Source organism: Gambusia affinis, linkage group LG02 (genome assembly GCF_019740435.1).
Source record: "Gambusia affinis linkage group LG02, SWU_Gaff_1.0, whole genome shotgun sequence".
Lineage (NCBI taxonomy): Eukaryota > Metazoa > Chordata > Actinopteri > Cyprinodontiformes > Poeciliidae > Gambusia > Gambusia affinis.
Window position 1 is genome coordinate 17,850,392 of NC_057869.1, and position 18,972 is coordinate 17,869,363.

The following is an 18,972-nucleotide window of genomic DNA, read 5'->3' on the forward strand; positions in this document are numbered from 1 at the left end:
GGACTGACTGCCAGTTCCTCAAATGCACAGGTTGATTAGTTGATCACATGCACGTGTGCTGGCACCACCCTCGAAGTCTCAGTAGCCAGTCCCACTGTGTCCTCTGAAGGATACCTGGAAGATCCGAGATGGAAAATTTAACACACACACCAGACGGCTAACGGGTCCAGACAAAGCTCACATGCAAATTCACTTGAGAAACCATGGCAAAGATTTTAAAATTGACTTTCACATATGTTCTGCATCTATTCTGACTTGAACTTGAGCTGCTCTGTAAAAAAGCCAACAATCTGTCTGCAGGTCAGCAAAACTGGGAGAGTCGTACCCCAAAACCTGCAGCTGTAATTGATGCAAAACATGGTTGTGCAAAGTCATGATTCAGGGTGACCACCACTTTCAGAAATTTACTTGTAAAAAAAAAAAGTTAATGCTAAGTTTCTTTTCCCCTCTGCTGCACGATTATTCACTACTATATCTACATAATTCCAATCATATTGAAGTGTGTGGTGGTAATGTGATGAAATATAAACAACTTTAAAGGGTGTATATAATTGTCTAGGCAATGAACAGATAATTTTAAATTCAGCTTTTCTTCAAATTTACTTTGCCTTAAAAAATACATTATTATTTTTTAGTTTTTATTATATAATTATTGTTGTTTGTTATATAAAACAGTAGGCCTACCATAAGTAATATGAATAAACCACATGTAATTAGAGGTCTTTAGGTTTCATTCTCTACCCAGTTTTAAATTATTTAAATGTGAGTAAAATTTTTTGCATAGCATATTGTTAAATAAAATGATACAACTGTTCAAAAAAAAAAAAAGTGCTATGAAAAACTGTTAAAGAAAGTGAGCATACGAGAATATGCAGAAGTGGAATACTTAACATATTCTTTTTCAGATATTCGCAGTAGCACCAAGTAGGAGTCAAAACTCTGATATATCATTACAGTAGATACATTATGTTTCAGGATATATTAAAGCTGTATTTTCCTGATTGACCTGATGTAGGGGATTTGAGGCTTGTCCCAGCTTCGCCGGGGTTTCAGCCACGCAGCAGGAAGAAGATAAAAAGGGTGGCTTGGAAGGAGGAGGAGGGGGAAAAAAAAATCACTGCGCATTAAAAACAAATCTACTGGGGGATCCACCAGCAGCTTAAGTGAGCCAAGACGATTAAAGGGTCAGTGGTCATACACTGCAGGTTCAACATACCTGATGCCACTCACCTTGGTCCACAAGAGGCATTGCCAAGACCAATCTTTCAAAATCAAATGCATACTGTACACAGGAGACACGGTGAAGGTCAATGCAAAGTTACTGTAGGCAATGGCAACACGATCATCAGACTTTTTTGGCTTGTTAACTACTTTTACCTGCCAGAGTTGTTGTTTTAAAAAACTTTGAAGATTGAATGTTAATGTCCTCTAATGATAAATAAAAGGGGTGAATTTGTTAATAAAGTAAGGCGCTCTTTTCTTATTTCTTAACTGTGCCACTATGCAGCCCATATCATAACTCAGTTAAAAAACATTCTCTCCTGCCTTATAAAGTAAGCATGGCTTTGGCACATTGTCGTTAAAAACTCCCACTGCCTCAGCCTAACATACCGTAAAACTAAGGTATGGACCATGTATAAACTGACTTGTTGAAGTTTTTCACATCAATAAATAATATTAACAAGGTTCAGTGAAGTATTTTTTCTTTTACTTCAGTTTAAAAGTAGAACATACAGAGCTATTTGCTTTCCCTTTCGGTCCACTTGTGGCAGCTTCCTGCCTATGTGGGTCCTGTATAGGAACATGGTTTAGCTTGTTTTGATTTTTGCAGTTGCTTGGTAAACTTGAAAAATATCTTAAGATGAAAAAAATACATTGTGTCAAGTTTATTCTGTGCTATTAAAACAGGATAGAGAAACCCCCTTTTTTTTATCTGACAGACAGTGAGGGAGTTCTAGAGGTTTAATAGGTTAAGCGAAACAGAGTGAACTGCAGTGACTCAACATTTCAAATACTTCTCTCCTTCCTCTGTCTGGTGTCACTAGTGATGACGATGAGTGGCTCCCTAGCCAAAGACATCCTTTATCAAGCAGCCAATTTAACAAGACAGCTCCTTTCATGCTTCCTGGCTTCACCAGTAGTAATGGATTTCCTCAATGAGAGCCCCTCTTTCCCCAGGTTTCACACTTTTCTTTCTGGGCTTTACTCCAGATCAGATCTTTTGCCACTGACTTTGATTCCTTTCGGTAAGTGATCCATCGCTCCAAGCCTGACCAGCATTTGCTGAAATTTGGTCTCACTTTGGCTCCCTACCCCGATATTGTACACTTTAATGCAAAGTGAAGTAGCACATTTTAAGTTGCCCGTCAGTCTACTTCTTGGTCTTTCGAACCACATGTACAGCCCTTATTTCAGGGTATTGCTTTTCAACGGGTTTGGTTTCTTTAGCTGCATAACCTACATTACTTTTGAGTCTACAAGTAGAGTGTGTAATGAAATACTTCTCGATCTCTCACCTTCTTTCTTTGTCTTTAAAAATCTTTGTCAATGCAGAGACAAAAAAGGCAACAAGAAAATAAACCAGGCACTTTGGCATGAAAGCAACCTTTCATATTGTGCACACCAAAAAAAAAAGTAGGGCTCATTGTTGCACCAGTAGCACATGACAGGTTGTTTATTTGTTAGATTTTTTTCCGAACAGTGCTGTAATGGCATCATTTGGAAGGAGAAGCACCATCTGACTGGGTTAAATTTTAAATTTTTGTTCACCATGAATTAGATTTCAAAATATATTAAATACAATGAAAGTAAAACTAGATAACACTCATTAAAAAAGGGCTAAGCATTTTACAATAGCTCATTATGACAAATTATGCAGTAAAAGCAAATACCACAGTTAAACCATTTCTGAATGTTTTTTTTTTTTTTAAAGCACAACATCAAAATCACAGCATTAAATAAGGGAAGCTGATTCCAGAGTAGAAGAGTCTAAAAACTGACAGATCTTTTTCCTGCATCCTTCAGAAGAGTTTATGTGAAAAGCAGGATTAATGATACAATTGGTTGTATTTCTGTTTAAGCAATAAGTTTTAGTTCAAATTAAAAAGTTAAAAATACACACGTACCTCAGCAACTTCACATGTGTCTGTAACTACAGGGAATGTATAAAATCTTTTACTTGAAATTTTTTCCTTTGAATGGCAAACAGTTGGGACTTTTTAAATTGTTGTCTTCAACAAAATGCAACAATATAAAAACTTAGATTATAGGATTTTCCAAGAAATTAATATACAGAAGGCATTTCCTACTCTTTGTTCATCTCTCTGGATTTTCTGAATGTATTTTATCAATGCTATTCTTGTCACTTTCTTTCATACTGCATATTCTATCTACACCATATTAACTCTATGTCCTGGAATTTATGTTTCCACACAGTTGAGATATTTGTTTGAATTACACAACTTTTAATTTAGAATTTTCTTCCACAGCTATTGAGTATACTAATACTTAATATAGGAGACAGAAAACACTTGAAGACATTTGCCGAGTGGTAATGTAAACCGGATTTGGTTTTTTCCTATTAAAAACAGATGGTCAGATCTGCTGCAGTGATTTCAAAAGTCACCAACTCACTAAACGTGTCAAGACTACAGCGAACTTTTAAAACTTGAATATAACAGTAATTAAATCAAGTCTATCTCTGTGCAAAATACCTTTTGAAAAGTGAGTCAAATGTCTTTTTTCTGAAAAGTGCATTTATTTTCTTAACAGAAAAAACAGGCTACCAAATCTTCTAACAAAATTCCCTGCATTCAACTCTAAACCAATACACTGATAAATTAATTGGTTCCAGTTTTATTCCAATTCTGCCTTCTCTTTTTTTGTTTTTCATATTATATTTACTACTACCTCATAAATAAATGAGAAGTTATTTGCAAAGTTTGTGTATATATATTTCTCAAACTGTGCAATATTTTTTCTTGACTTCAGCTTTTTTTCTTCTTATTCGTTGCTTTTAATGTCTACAAATTTAAACCCCAAAAAAGAATCCTTTTTTCAATTGTATTTTTTCCTACAGTATATACTCATAAGATTTATAATAAAACCAGAGAAATTCACAATGACACATAAAATGTTAAATATCTTAGTTTTTCTCTATTAAACAGACATATAGTGGCTGAATGAGCAAGGCTTGTCTGTAGTGAAAAAGTAATCGCTTGCTTGGTTTTGAGACTGTTTCAGTGCAGATGCAGTTGAATTAATTTTGATTGCACACAGCACATTACGTCCAAGTATTCTGAATTTTTCTGTGATCTTTCGGGGCGTTTAAGATCTGCACCCCAGAACTGAGGTAGCGCGACATAATGAGATACATTAGAATTACAGTAGATATTTAAAAGGCAGGGCAAATCAAAAGGCTTTGTCACCTCTGGGTGGAGGGTAATTGAGCTAGCTGACTTTTTTCTGTAGCTCTGTGGGGACTGTGAGACAAAGCCACACTAATAATGCTGCAGTAATTGATACTAGGACCGCTTTCTGTTCTGTCTGTCATGCCACAGGCAGCACATGATCCCTTAACAATGGCATTATGCATTGCTTCTCTTGAATCTCACATACACACTGGTTCAATGACTGTTGAGTAAGCCTTCTAATTACAGGAGAACAATAGAGAGCATCAACCTAGTTCTGGGAGTCAAACGCTAATCAGCTGTTTGAGGAACTAATTGTACAGTAATTAATTGAAATGTGAGGGAGTTTCTTCTTTTCTTGGCTGAGTAAATTTAATAAACCCAATCACTCAATGACCTGACTGGTTCACATCAGAGGGTTTACTAAAACTCTATCTAGTCTTCAGATGAAATTATGTGTGTGTGTTTATGTCACTGAAGTGACTTGTGATCTTTAATGAAGACTGCCCAACTCTCTCTCTCTGTCAGTGAAAACAACACAGAAGCTGCTAAGGTTTCATGTATCAGATCATTATGGAAACAGTGGTCAGGTCCTTACTCGGCGTTAAACGCATGAAAACTGTATGGGACAAAAAGACTTGACAATTTGTGACAATTTTGAAAATGGGTTACTTAGTCACCAGCTTCAGCACCGACATTAAAGTGTTCCACATATATGTGGAAAGTGGTTTGCTTCCCAAGACAGAATTACAGCGGTTTTTAATGGGCATTTTTTCACTGACAGAGAAGATAAGATAAACAAAAAACATCTACTTACTTTTTTTTATTCAAAGAGCAAAACAAGCAAACAATGGAAACCACTTAGAAAGCTGGAATACAGCAAATTAATGACAAAATCAGCAAAAAATTTAGGGACAATGTCAGAAGAACTTGCTGGACAAAATTTAAAGAAAAATTTGAACATCTATGAAACTAGTCTTCAGAAATTAAAAGATGAGTCTATTAGTTTTTATAAATAAAAACAACTCACAGAGATTAAAAGGAGAAAATTATCTTTAAAACAGCACAGATGCTATATTGTTAATCAAATCAGTCAACTTGATGTTTATTACAGTAAACATTAGTGATGCATTTGTCTCAAAATATTTCAGAAATTCCAACCGAATTGCATTCAGTTTAGATCAAGTCTGTGTGTTTTCTTCAAACTACGTATTCAAATTGTCTGGCCTTTCTTTAATGTGTGCTTAGTGAAGTTGACACATAATATTCCCCTTTGTCTGGACAAATAAAAAAAATGGGATTTGCTGTAACTTTTAGGTCCTTTTCCATTTATTCAGAACGACTCAAACTGTGCCGTGAACAAAAGCTTGTAAACATATGTTCCACAGACACCGTTTGGTGGACCACATACAAAACATAATCAGTCCAGCCTCAGCGCTCATTTGCCAGCGAAACAGTCATCAGTGAGAACATCCCCTTTGATGCCTCATCGAGCAGAAAGCTCTTAAAATGTTTGAAGTGTCTGCCTGTGTAATAATGATTTATAATTCTCTTGAACTAATGTAAAATTTGCTGGTAAAATTTTTGTGAAATAAAAATAAATTGTGCCCGGAGGGTAAGTCCAAGATTCAAAAGAAGATCACCCAAGAGCAGCAAATGATTTAATAAGCCACCAGCTCCACCAGGGCATGAAGAGGAGCAGAATGGAGAATTTCAAAGTGCATCTAATTAACATCAGTTTATTACTATGTCAATCTCTTCAGCTAATGTGTGAATGAGGGGAGGGTTCAGGACTGCAGAACTGCTTTGCATAAATATATGGAATAACACTTAACTTGTTAGGGTAAAACGCAGTAATAAGAAAACCGCCACACAGTGGAAAAATTCAAGTTCATGTCTGTGTTTTCACAGAAAAATAAGATACAAATCCCCACTTCAGAGTTGTATCAAAATTATTCAGTATTATTCTGCATTATTAGAATGACAATAATCATTTTTAGTGAAATGTTTAATAGGTTTGGTGTGAAAAAAAAGTTCTTCATAATAATGTTTAGTTACGTTTTTAACTGTATTTTTTAAGATAACCTCTAACACTAGTAAGCCTCTCTCACTGCCGTTTTAAAAACTCAAATATATTTAGACAAAAAATAGCACTTGTCAATAACCACAATTTCCCTTAGATAGTGGATACTTTCATCTGTCTAACTGCGTATAATGTTATATGTTGTATATAAAATTTGTTACACACACAAGCAAACTGAATTTGCATGGAAATAAGTTGTGCTGTAGAACCACATTGTTAAAGGCATGCTACTGGATTAAACTAAAACAAATATGCATATGAGGACAATATTTTTCCAAACTTTTTCAACTGTATCAAAGTCTTGTTTGTAGGTAATCAGAAGGTTGTGTGTGGCTGCTATTCAAGTCCTCAAAACATGAATTATTTACTTCTCTTTTGGCCAGTCCAGATTACACTATTCTTCACTTTCACAAAATTCCAGTTCATGATGCTAGCCAATGGGTATTCAGTTAATTGTGCTTGCAGTTTGGGTTATGGTATGGATATTTAGACCACTGGACATACCTAAGTCAATAAGTTCTCATGTTGGTCTTATCTCATCTGCAACGACTTTTCTAGTTTTTAGTTGGAAGCAATCCTGGCAGAGTTATGGCTGCTATGTTCCACATGATGTCTACGTGCATCTCAGCTTCGTTTGTTCCATTGTGTTGATACTGAATTTGCTTGGGCCTGCTACATTCATACAGACATTGTCGCCACTTCTGTCTTTCAGAATATCAAATGTCCAAATTAGCTTTAATGAAATCTTTTTTCCATCTGTATGGCTTCAACTAAATATAACCAAATAAATCTGACTATTGCTGTTTAAAACCGCATACCTATTTACATTCAAATTATTCACCCAGAACATAAAACTGTAAGCAAACATCTACATGGAGAAATATGCCCATTAAAATTATAAGTGCACTCAAACATTCCAAATAGCATATCTGACATTATAAATGTGATATTATGAGACAGCTGCGAAGATACAACCATAAAGACAAATCATTTTCAATGAATTACAAAAATTACAGATGTAGCCCAGAAAATCTGAAAACGTGATGATGAATCCCCTTTTTTAACTTCTGGTTGATAAATCATCTACTGCACTGGCAAGTATCGGGCTTGTGAAAAATGCATGAATTACTAATTAATGAGGCATTCTCGCAACATTTACATATTCATAAAGGTGTGTAATTCACATATGCATGAGAGGGCTCAGTGATGGCTTTGAGAGAATAACACATATTTCAAAAAGAAACCTTTATTTGGATAAATTCTTCAAAAAAGCAGAGAGCAGCGATGCAAGAAAAACCATTACAAATTTATTCTTCACACAGTCAAATGCTTTAGGAGACAAATGCACTGAAAAGAAGTGATGAGATGTAACATTTTGCAAAATACATTCTCAAAAATGTGGATTTCCAAAATGTTTAATTTGTACAAAAATAATTACACTTTAACATTTGAACAAAATATTACATATTAGTCATTTTCTATGCCAATATTAAATATATATTATTTGTATACAATCTCATAATTTATGCATATATTCTCTGAGAATGTTTTTATTTTGTTTTTTGTTACTAATAATATAACTCCTAAGAAAATTTTGCCTTTTTTTTTTTTTTTTCCTTCACTGGTTAAGTTCACCAATAGCTGTTCGATGATGTCAGCCTTTTGGGGAACAAACAATTTCAGTGAAGCAGGTCCAAGATGGTTTGGCTGATGCTAAGGCCTGTCCCTCTTCTAAGAGGGCCTCCCCATTGTTTCAACCCTCTCACAAGGGCTTTGTGAGAGCAGTGCTGAATATGGGTCAAAAAGCACAAATAACATTCAGATGGTTCCTAGGCTTTGCTCCCAACTATGCTCCAAAGAATGACAAGTAGAACAAAACCATGTTGAGTTTTTCACCCTATGCAATTGTCTTTTCGCATTAACTCCAAGCTGGGTCCTTTCAGGAAGGCCAGAGTTGTGTCATGCTTACTCGGACATAGACCAAGTCTAACAGCAGGCTTGGCCTGTCCAAAACACCATGCAGAGTCTGATTCACTCCTTTATTCCTGTACAAAAATGGCTTTTGGATGCATTGTACTAAATATCTAAAAAAAAAAAAAAAAAAACAGACTAAAAGAATCAAGCAAGAATGGGTGCCTTTAGCCAAAATTGTGCATTTAGTTCCAAGAGAAGATCTTTGTCCTCTAGGGAATTGTTTCCATTGGGACTACAAGTAGAAAAGGAAAATTTCCCATGGCTCCAACTAATACAGCATATAAAAAATGACAGCAAATCGTAAAAATCAAAGTTAAATTTTCAAAGACATTTAAAAACAGAATAAAAGTATAGCAGGGACATTTTTCAAATGGTAACCAGCACACAGATTTTTTCAAATGTCCATTAAAGATACAATAATGGTTAGCAAAAAAAAAAAAAAAAAGGATGGTGCTTCAAGATACCTAAGTTTGACTTTAACCTTGCAGGACTTTTGGAAGGCACTTCTGAGCATCAGGCACAGCGTTTTGGCAGCTGCACAGGGAGCCTGGTGGGTCAGCCTTTCTCTGCGAGCTGCTACTCCACACTAATCTATTTTAAACCATCTGTGAAATTAGCAAGATTTCCTAAGTCCTTCACCTCTAAGGATTAAAACATTGCTAAGGGTGTTCTTACATACTGTTCTTGTACACAGGTTTGATGAGAACTTGAGATCAGTCAAAATATGGTGTCTTTCACTTGTGCTTGAAATAAAAAAACCCAAAACAAAACAAAACAAAAAAACTCCAGATAAGGTTGTTTAACAAGTACAGAAAAGAATGTTTTAGAACATTGATCCAACACCATCTTTTAACATAAACCTGAACATTAGGAAAGTAGAGAGAAGTTGTTACATGTTTGGACATCCAGTAACATCAGAGCAGCCAACCCTCAGCTGTTTTACAGAGACATACCGAGGTATGCAGCACCTCTGCCAAAGCCTGTACAATAAAGTCATGAGTCAACTTTAATGGGAAAATCAGATAAATAGCAGCTGTTCTTGGGGAAATGGTGCTGCCTGACAGATTCACTGGGTGCAACGACTGTAGCGTCGAGCAGATCCAAATGAGTAAAATATTGTTCCAAGCGCTCCTCTCGGCTCCCCTATCTCTCTGGTGTTTAGTCATCAGGGTTGTGAAATAGCAGCCCTGCCGCTATACGACAGCGTGGCTGTATTAATTATTCTGTGCAGTTCACACATGCACATCTTTGTTCAGCAGTGACAGTTCATCCAAAGAGGCCACTTACAAACGGCAAGATCACCAGGCTTCCGATTATTCCTCAAACCGCTTATTTAAAATTCACATATGCAGTGAAAAGCAAATAGACTGCAAGAAATTTTTAAATGGAAGAATAGAAGGTAACAAATGCTGCCCGCTGGCTTACACAGTAATATGCGAAGCAAAGAGATTTTCTCCATGTCATTAAATATGCAAGATTGAAAAATTACAAAGCAGTTTATTATGCAAAGAGTTGAATCTCCTCCACTAGAATTGCAACAACATCTGTTAAAGAAACTTAAATTTTTGTGAAGGAGAAAAAAAGTAAAGGTCTAAATGATAAAATCTGTAAATGATCAAAAAAAAAAAAAATCCAAATTGTGATAGAGACCTCTTGAGATAAAATTAAACATTAAAAACGTTGTCGATTTTTCTTTCTTTTTAAAAATTGTCTAAAAACAACAAGCTGGGGAAATTGGAGGCTGATTTGAACTAAGTTATGTAAAATGTTCTACATGTACAGTAGGACCTCATCGTTATTGCGATAATAATGATCCTTATCTGCCAGGTATCCATGGAGATTTTACAATTCTCAGGATGACCTCTGGCTCTGTCAAGCACTCAACACACACCTCCCTTGCAAAAGCACACTCACAAACGGATCTTTCTGGGTTCGCCTTTTATTAGGTCAAAAATCATCAGAACATGTGGATCTGCAACGTCTTTGTCAAAGCAAAGCAAAAATTAAGTTTTTTTTTTTCACTTTTCATAAGGACTAAGGTTGACCTTGGTCTAGGATCTGAACAATTACTTCAGTGCTGTGAAATAATTGTTGATGAATTGCAATGCATTTGTGCCATACATAATCTCAAAAGCATATTTTAGCTCAGGAGGAGTTATGATGTAGAGCTGGGAGTAAAATAATCACTCAACTGCCTTGCAGAAGTATTTGCTATCTTGGATACATTTTCACATTTTGTCATTATCAAAACAAACTTTAATATATTTTGGAGAATGTTTTGTGAATGAATGTTTTTGCATAGTTGTGAAGGACAATTCTGCATGATTTTTATTTTTGTTCTACCAGTGGTGTTCAACTTCTATATATATATTCAGGGACTTTTACACACACATGTAACCGATTGCCCTCAGAAGTTTATATATAGACAGCTATTTTCTGAAAGAATCATAAGCTTGTTTGTTAACATTAGCAAATCAAGCCACATTATGAAGACCAATCAACAAAGCAGGCAAGTCATGGATGAAGTTTTGGGGAAGTTTAAAGGGAAATTAGGCTATGAAAAGGTATGCCAGGTTTTAAGCATCTCACAGAGCCATAATTAATTATAATCTGAAAATAAGAGTTTGGCCTCACCAACTCCTCCAATGTCAGAGTTGTTGCCTCAGCGAGTGTCCAGTTCATATTCTGCTCGAACTGCCAGTATCCATCAGCTACTTCTGCAATCCCACAGACCAAAAACACTCAATATGACTCCTTCTTCAACTTGACAGGATCCCTTATCACCAGTCCCTACCAGCAGGTTTAAGGGTTGCCAACATGATGGACAAAATCCACTTTGTGACCACAGCTCTGGTCACTTGACCAATGGAGGAATGGAACATGGCCCACTAGAATGGAATGCTCCTCACTTCCCCTGGGACGTGTTCAAGCCTCTGCCTGAAGAGTTGTTGATCAATCAGATGGGAGACTCTGCCAGATGTGCCTGGCACATTCCTAATAATACGCTTGGGGCTGCTAAGTCTGACCAGCATCCTCCCTCATCATCAGATCCTACTCAACAACAGGTACTGGTCATTTGGCAGCTCTGCTCCTCTCTTTACCCAAGTGTCCAAACCATGTAAATGCAGTAGACAAAATCAGCAAAGACAAACCCTGGTCTAAGATGTCTAAAAGTGCAGATAGACACTTTTATGCTTGACAAGCCATGATGAAATCTGAAGTTCAACATCAAAACACCTCTGTCAGTTCAGATGGGAAGTGTGTGGGTGTGTGTGTGCGTGCGCGTGTGCGTGCGTGTGTGTGTGTGTGTGTGTGTGGGGGGGTTCCTCCCAACAACACACCTCCAGGTGTCATTGACATTGCCCACGTTAAAGTAGTAGTCACCCAGCAAGATAAAGGAGTGTCTTCTAGGAGCAGTCTCCATTGCCCCCTGTAAGGACTCCAAAAGCGTGGGTAATCTGAACTGCTGCACACATACAGGGACAACAAGAATGCCAACTGCTGCTTGGCACTGCCCAAAAAAAATGTCTCCTTTCAAGGAGACTGGTTCCAGAACCAAAGCTGTGCATCGAGGTGAGTCTGACTGTACCTAGCTAGAACTGCGCAACCCATTTCACCAGCTCAGTCTCCTTCCCCATCAAAGTGGTAACTTTCCACATCTTGAGAGCCAACTTCTGTAACCCAGGCTCATACCGCCAAGGCTCCTGCCTTCAGTCACTGCTGATCCCACTTTGCTTTGGCTCCTCCCACTACTGGTGCACCCATGGGAAGGGGGACCGACTGTACCCAGTCAGTCTCCATTGGTTAAAACTGAAGAGACAGGACTTAGTGCATGCTTACTAAGTGCTTGGGAGCATGCATCACCTCCAGGCATTGCTCCAGATGAGGCCCCAGTGACCTGCGTTCTAGGCAAGGGAACATTGTTTTCATACATATAACTCATCATAAGGGGTCCTTGAGCTGCACTCTGTTTGATTCGTACCTAACAGGGTTCAGTGGCACAGTTGGTAGAACTTTTTCCTTGCAGCAAGAAGGTTCTAGGTCGAGTCCTGGTTGGAGTTTGCATGTTCTCCTTGTACATACATGTGCTTTCTCTGGGTTCTCTGGCCAACTCCTTTAGAGTCCAAATACATGTGTCCTGGGTTTGGGTCCTGACACAGGGTCTTTCTGCATTGCCTGCATGTTAACAAAAAAAAAAAAAAAGATTTTTGTCAACATTTTTGTTGACAAAAATATTTTTTCCTTGACAAAAAAATAAATGAAACCTCATCCTGAAAGAGAAGAACTATAAGAGGAATATACATTTGTGTCAACTAATAAAATCCAAACAGACCTAAAATTATGGGTGGAATGAGTTTAAAAATTGCTAATGAGACCTAATCTTTCTGAAATTCTGAGCAGCAATGTGGTAGCTGCAAAAACCTGTCAATATTTCATAAGATAACGGTACTGTGGTAAGATATTGTTCTGGTAAAACGGGCCTAATGACGATGTTGCACCCATTTTTTATTAATCTAATCCTTGGATGGTTGCATTACTCATATTATTTTACTAAAATAATATTATTTGATTTAATGAACAATGTGTGTATTATGTATATAATGTACAGCCTATAAGAATATTGTTCTTGAAGTGTGGAGAGAGAAATTTAAATAAAATTGTTTGACCAAGCAATATTTCACTTATGTGTAAAGACGTTCTCTATCTTTAGGACATGAGAGGAACTAAGAACACATTTATATCTGACTATATCATTTTGTTGTTTAAATTTACCATAAATTTAGTCGACTATATTGTGGTGTGAGGTGCTAAGAAATAAGACTGAAAAATAGACTAAAACTAAAATGTCAACAGATGACTAAGTTGTAACTGAAACAAAATTAATATAAATTAAAAGATAAATAAAATTGAATTGAAATGTGCTGTCAAAAGCAGCACTTCTCCATTGAGTCCTTTTTTATGCAATAATAAATGCAATCACATGAAATGGTAAAGAGGATACGTAAATGTTATTACATCTTGTTTTGCCAACTTAAAGGGATTTATTGTGGCTGAATGCAATTTTTCTCTTTCATGTTATGTCTTTGAAATGACTTTTTATATTTAAGATTAAGAAACAGCAGTTTCTTAAAAAAAGGCTAATTTAAAATAAATCACAAAAAATAAAAAAAATCTTTTTTTTTATTGACGTGGGATTTATGTATTTAAGCCATCAGTTGGATTTTCCCGACAGACGTTCATGCTGTTTACTATTTTGCAGACTGTAAAGAGTGTAATCGAAAAAAATGACTCAAGTTTTTAAAACAAAATGTCTCTTTAATCGGTAAGTGTCAACAGCAGTACAAAAGATGGAGTGATGTGTGAACCTTTCTGCAACACAATGTTTGTCTCCTTTACAGAAAACAAGGAAATTCTTGAGGTAAATAAGCTAAAACCGGCAGTTTCTTCAGCCCACTGCTGCATCCGTACAATGGACCGACGCATTATTTAAAATGCTGTTTTATAATCGGTCTGAAGTCATCATGTGGGCATAATTTAATAATTTACAGTAAACACACCTCCATGGTGCCAAGATGCGCCGGTGTGTGTCAATCATTGGTTTGTTTTTACTTTTTATAGTGTATTAATAAAACCAAAGCTGAGGACACAATTCTCCATACACACACACTCACACACACACGCACACACACACCAATGTAAAATTATTCACCTTAAGTTTACCTCACGTCAATACTCCACATGAAAACCAAAGAATGCTGGTGTACACTTTGAAGCCAAGTAAAACATAAAAAAAATGAACATTTTCTTTTTTTTTGTTTTCATCGAGCAATAATACACCCTTGCAAGTAATTGACCTCTTCTGTTTTGTATAAAGAAGAATGTGAACACAAATGTGATGGCAACATTGTTTTTAAGTTGAATTAAAAACTTTACATTGGACTGTACAAGATATTATGATAAACTATTTACATATTCAGACATATTTTTTTTTTTTTAAAGCAGCAACAGACACTATGTATTTCCTGTTCTCTAATGACACCCAAACAATACTTGCCATGGGCTTACAGGTACCTGCAAGGAGAGGAAATAATCGAAAGGATTCTGCACAGAAAATCGTTTCAGGCTGCCAGCATTTTGTCAAAACAGCGGCTCCAGTCATAGAAGAGCCCCACACAGTGTTGCTTGAAAAGACAACTCTTAAGAGCAGAGTACCAAGGGCAGCTTAAAATGTTGCCCCAGATGGCACATTTTTACACTTTCTGAACAGCAGCGAGCATGTCAGTCCAGCATGTCAGTGAATTGTGCTGATTAAATTAACACAGAGAACATTCCCACCATTTACATTACAAAGTTTAGACAAACAAACAAACAAAAAAGAGAGATAAAAATCAAATTACAGTAATATTCAAACAGCATGGAATCCTTTGTCTTCAGTTCCTCCAAACCATTTTCGTTGTATTACTGGAGAAAAAATTGAGACCAATTGAGAGGGATACTTCTGCAGATCCTGGGTAGTCGGTGACATTTTTGTTGAAAACTGACAGCATATGTAAAGTTGGCGATACACCTAATATCTGTGCATTTTACAATATTAAAAGAAATAAATAGTTGCGCCTTCCCACCATTGAAAGGATCAAACATAACATCTTGTGTTTTAAAACAGCTTTTTGAAACAATAAAAAAGTGTACCTTTTGTTATATTCATGACAATGCAAGTCCAATGCATGCAGATATCTTCAGATAGTCTGAGCTTCACACCGAACTGAATGATTAATCGCTAAAATAAACTAATAATAATAATAAAAACAAAAAACTAAGCGAGGAAATACAGCATAAAGATGAGATTGTATCAGACATTTATGATTGGAAACAAATGGGTGTATAATAAATTTTCTACATTAAGTGCTTATTTGACTCAGTACCTTTTTTCCTTACAAGTCTGATAAGGTAAAGTTATATTCGTGCTTTTAATAGTCAAGAAGAAAAACCTATAATTCACTCTGTATTGGGACCAAACTTCCAATTAGCAGAAAAGTTCAGCATTCACATGAGGTGCAGCCATTTGTCTGCTCTTGGGACAAATAGCGGAAAAGAGGAAATAAAACAGCCAAATACATAACCTTTACCAATGAACAAAAAATATTCATTGCTCATATGTACAATAAAATCTTAACAAGTTGGTGAATCCACAGATTTTTTTTAAATCTCAAATTGTTATTATTTTTTGTGATTGTCCTTGGTTTTGTTGTTTACTGTCAATTTTAGAGCCAGCAGAGGCTAATAATAAATACAGTATGTTGATACACTTTAGTATCAAACACAATATACAATGCACTGACATCTGTTGCTTCACAGCTCTCTCTGAGCCTGCTGCTAAATCTTCTGCTCACATTTTTGTGCTGAGTCTTTTTAATGGCTGTGATTTAAACAAAGCGTTCTTTCATCGCACGTGGCTTTGCATAAATACACAAAATAAGTAGACGGAAAACTGAACATAAAAATGACCCAAATCTGGCAAATGTGACAACAAACCCGCTTGAGTCAGGCTGGGAAATCCTGTTCATCCATGGTGTTCTTCGTCAAACAACTTCACATTAATCAGAATTGCTAAAAAATATGATTTATATCCAGTGCTTATAACACATTGTCTCTTTGTGAGCCTGTGTTGTCCTTTTTTTCTTCTTCTTTTCTTAAAGAGTTTTTGCTGTATAAGCACAGTCAAGTGTCAATTTCTTGAAGAGTCCTAACGCCAACCAACTGAAGTAGGTTGGCATGGTCATAAAATTATTTACAATCACATACAAATCAGTCTAACCACCAGCAAACAGGAGGAAACACCTTAAAAACACCAAACTGGTTGACTTGGAGGGAGAAGGTTTGACTTCTAGGACAGCATCCATTGATTGCTTTTAGATGTTTAAAAATGATAAAATGTATTTTAAAAAAAGTAACAGAAAAATAATAAAATGGAGATTGATTAAAAAAAACACATGAATTTCATATGAATATTTGCAAAAGTTTATGTAATGCAAATAAGAAGTGCTAAAGAGCTAGGCGTAGCCACCTGTACCAATTAGAGGCAGGAGAAAAATGCAGTGACCAGCAGTTGGGGATCTTGACCATTTAAAACCAGCGACCATCTATTCAGTTTCTTCACAAAGCTCTGCCCTCTCACTGAAATGGACAGGTTCAAGGGCAAGGGAGGGAATAACTGGACTCATGCATTAATAATGCTGCATTTCAGACGATACCCACTCGTCAGTCATTTTAATAATCCCCCACAGCTTGATGTACTTGTTCCATCTGCTCGCCAGTGCCTAGTGATACGGCCAGGGTGGAAGCCCTGTTGAGGCCTTGCTTTCAGCACTTTGATGGAGAGCACAATGAGGGACACACACCCAGTTTTATTGTTTCCCCACTCCTTCCTGCTGCTTTCCCTTTCTCCGAGCCAGATGGTGCCCCCCTGAGTGCTGAGATTGGCGAAGGCTGGGGTCAGAAACACACGTGGCAGAGAGGACAGTCACTTAGACCTTCTGCTCTAGACTGCTCCATAACATCACCCCCCTCCAATTCCCTTAAATGTCTTCGACAGGCGGAGGGCTCCATGAATGTTTTTTTTTTTTAGTTCAATTCAACTTATATCATACAAGTTTCTTCAAAGAGTTGTTGTAGATGGCGATGAGTGTTTCAGAGCATGTTGCATTTAAGAAATATAACAAGTTCTACAACACAGCTTACAGCTGGCAGAGGCCTTATGTAGTTGCATTAAAAAAAGAAACGAGAAACTGTCAATTTTGTGAGATGCATGGAAGTGGAGAAACAAACACAATTAGAGCAAGCTGTTCTTTTTGTTGAGGGACTTCCTAGCACTCCTTTCTCTACGACTTTAGTAATCATTCCACTGCATCAACAAGATGACCGCCCTGCTTTAAGACTTCTTAGTGTCTGTTTAAGATTTACAATGTCTGAAAAAATTACATTTTAAGACCCAAGACTTTAAACATGCAATCCAAATAGGGCTAAAGTGTTTAACAGAATGTACTGTAGCTTTGCAGCCACACATTGTACAACATCAATTTAAGATTGTAATGCCACCAAAGCTGCCTTTCACTTTGGTTCCAATCCTGCAGATTGGGGGCCTTTGGCCCTTTAGCATTCTGGCCTGATTACAATCACTGATTAAGATCCTGGTGATTCAGACAGGGTGGACGAGCTGAAACTGAGTGAAGGATTCCACAATGCTCTGGATGGACTGGGACGAGGGATATAAAAGGGGTTGCTCATGACACTGATGCCCACTGCATTGATCTCTGTGGAGTATAGCTACCGTCACCTTCCACTCACAGATGTAACTTGCTACTTCCTGCAGAACTTGCTGCCTCCAAGTTCCTGAGTTTCATTTTTCCTTTTCTGGTAGAGCAAAGAAAGCCTGTACAATGAAGCCGCATTAAGAGATGAAGAGATTGTCTTCAGAACCTCTCATGGGGAAAAAAACAAAAAACAAAAAACATAAAATGTTTGGCACTTTCACACAGAATTATGCATCAAAAACTAATAATAATAATAATAATAATAATAATAATAATAATAATAATAATAATAATAATAATAATAATGTGACTAAACTGGAATCCCTCCGTATTGTGTTTTGATATTATTTTTTCTCTTTGTTAAAAACATTCACAAGCTGTTGGCTGGCACACTATACCTGAGTGAGAATATTTCCCATCTTGAACAGTTAGGTGACGTAACAAAATCATATAATAATAAATGAAAACAATGTGACTTTAAGTATTATAGGTTCATACCAAATGTTTAGCTTCAAGTTCTGTCTTTCGCTTTAGGCAACAAACTAACTGTGTAACCGTCCATGATCTTTAATGAAAAAACAAACAATGAAAAAAAAAAAAAAAGATAAATTACCACAAAACAAACTGTTTCACAAACTTGAAGAAATAATTAAGACCAAATAGCTTTCGACTGTTGAAGCCGTAGCTGCATGCAGGCTTCTACATGATACATATTATTTTTTTCTTTTAAAATGTTTCTCCAACCCATGTGGTAAAAGTTTTTGTTGTTCTTTTTGCTCCTTCCCTCCCTCACATCAGTACAGCCCTTTGGGCCTCCTCCTGTGTGAATGCTGTCTCTGCATCAGTCAAATGCGTCTCAGTTGGCGCTGACCGGCTCCTGTGTGTCATTCTCACTGCTATAGTCTGATTTGGGCTCGTCCTCGAAGTCTTCGTACATGTCCATCTCGTCCTCGCCATTGACCGGCTCGCTGTTGTTCACCATGGCACTGGGCTCCAGCTTCATGTTGTAAGTACTCTGAATGACAGGAATGGACGGCTCAGGGCTGACCGAGGCGCTGGAGCACTCTGACGTCATCTGAGGCGAGGGTGTGGTGTTTGCCATGCTGAGGCCTCCTGGGTAGACCATACTGGCGCTGGTGGTGATGGGAATCTGAGGTGGTTGGCTGGACAAACAAAAAACAGGCCATAAATGATT

At 36.9% G+C, this 18,972-nt stretch overlaps 1 protein-coding gene and 1 long non-coding RNA gene across 10 annotated transcripts in view; one reads left to right on the forward strand and one right to left on the reverse strand.

Annotated features, from left to right (window-relative positions):
* The window catches only part of LOC122821814, a 94,392-nt gene that overhangs the window by 13,140 nt on the left and 62,280 nt on the right, over positions 1–18,972 (forward strand). The window lies entirely within an intron of this gene.
* Positions 13,762–18,972, reverse strand: part of sox6 (SRY-box transcription factor 6) — a 137,385-nt gene continuing 132,174 nt past the window's right edge. For all 9 annotated transcript variants that reach the window (XM_044100028.1, XM_044099990.1, XM_044100016.1 and 6 more), the window contains one exon: positions 13,762–18,940. In XM_044100028.1, the coding sequence (XP_043955963.1) occupies positions 18,634–18,940 (307 nt within the window). In that variant the 3' untranslated portion in view covers positions 13,762–18,633. The remainder of the gene's footprint in view (positions 18,941–18,972) is intronic.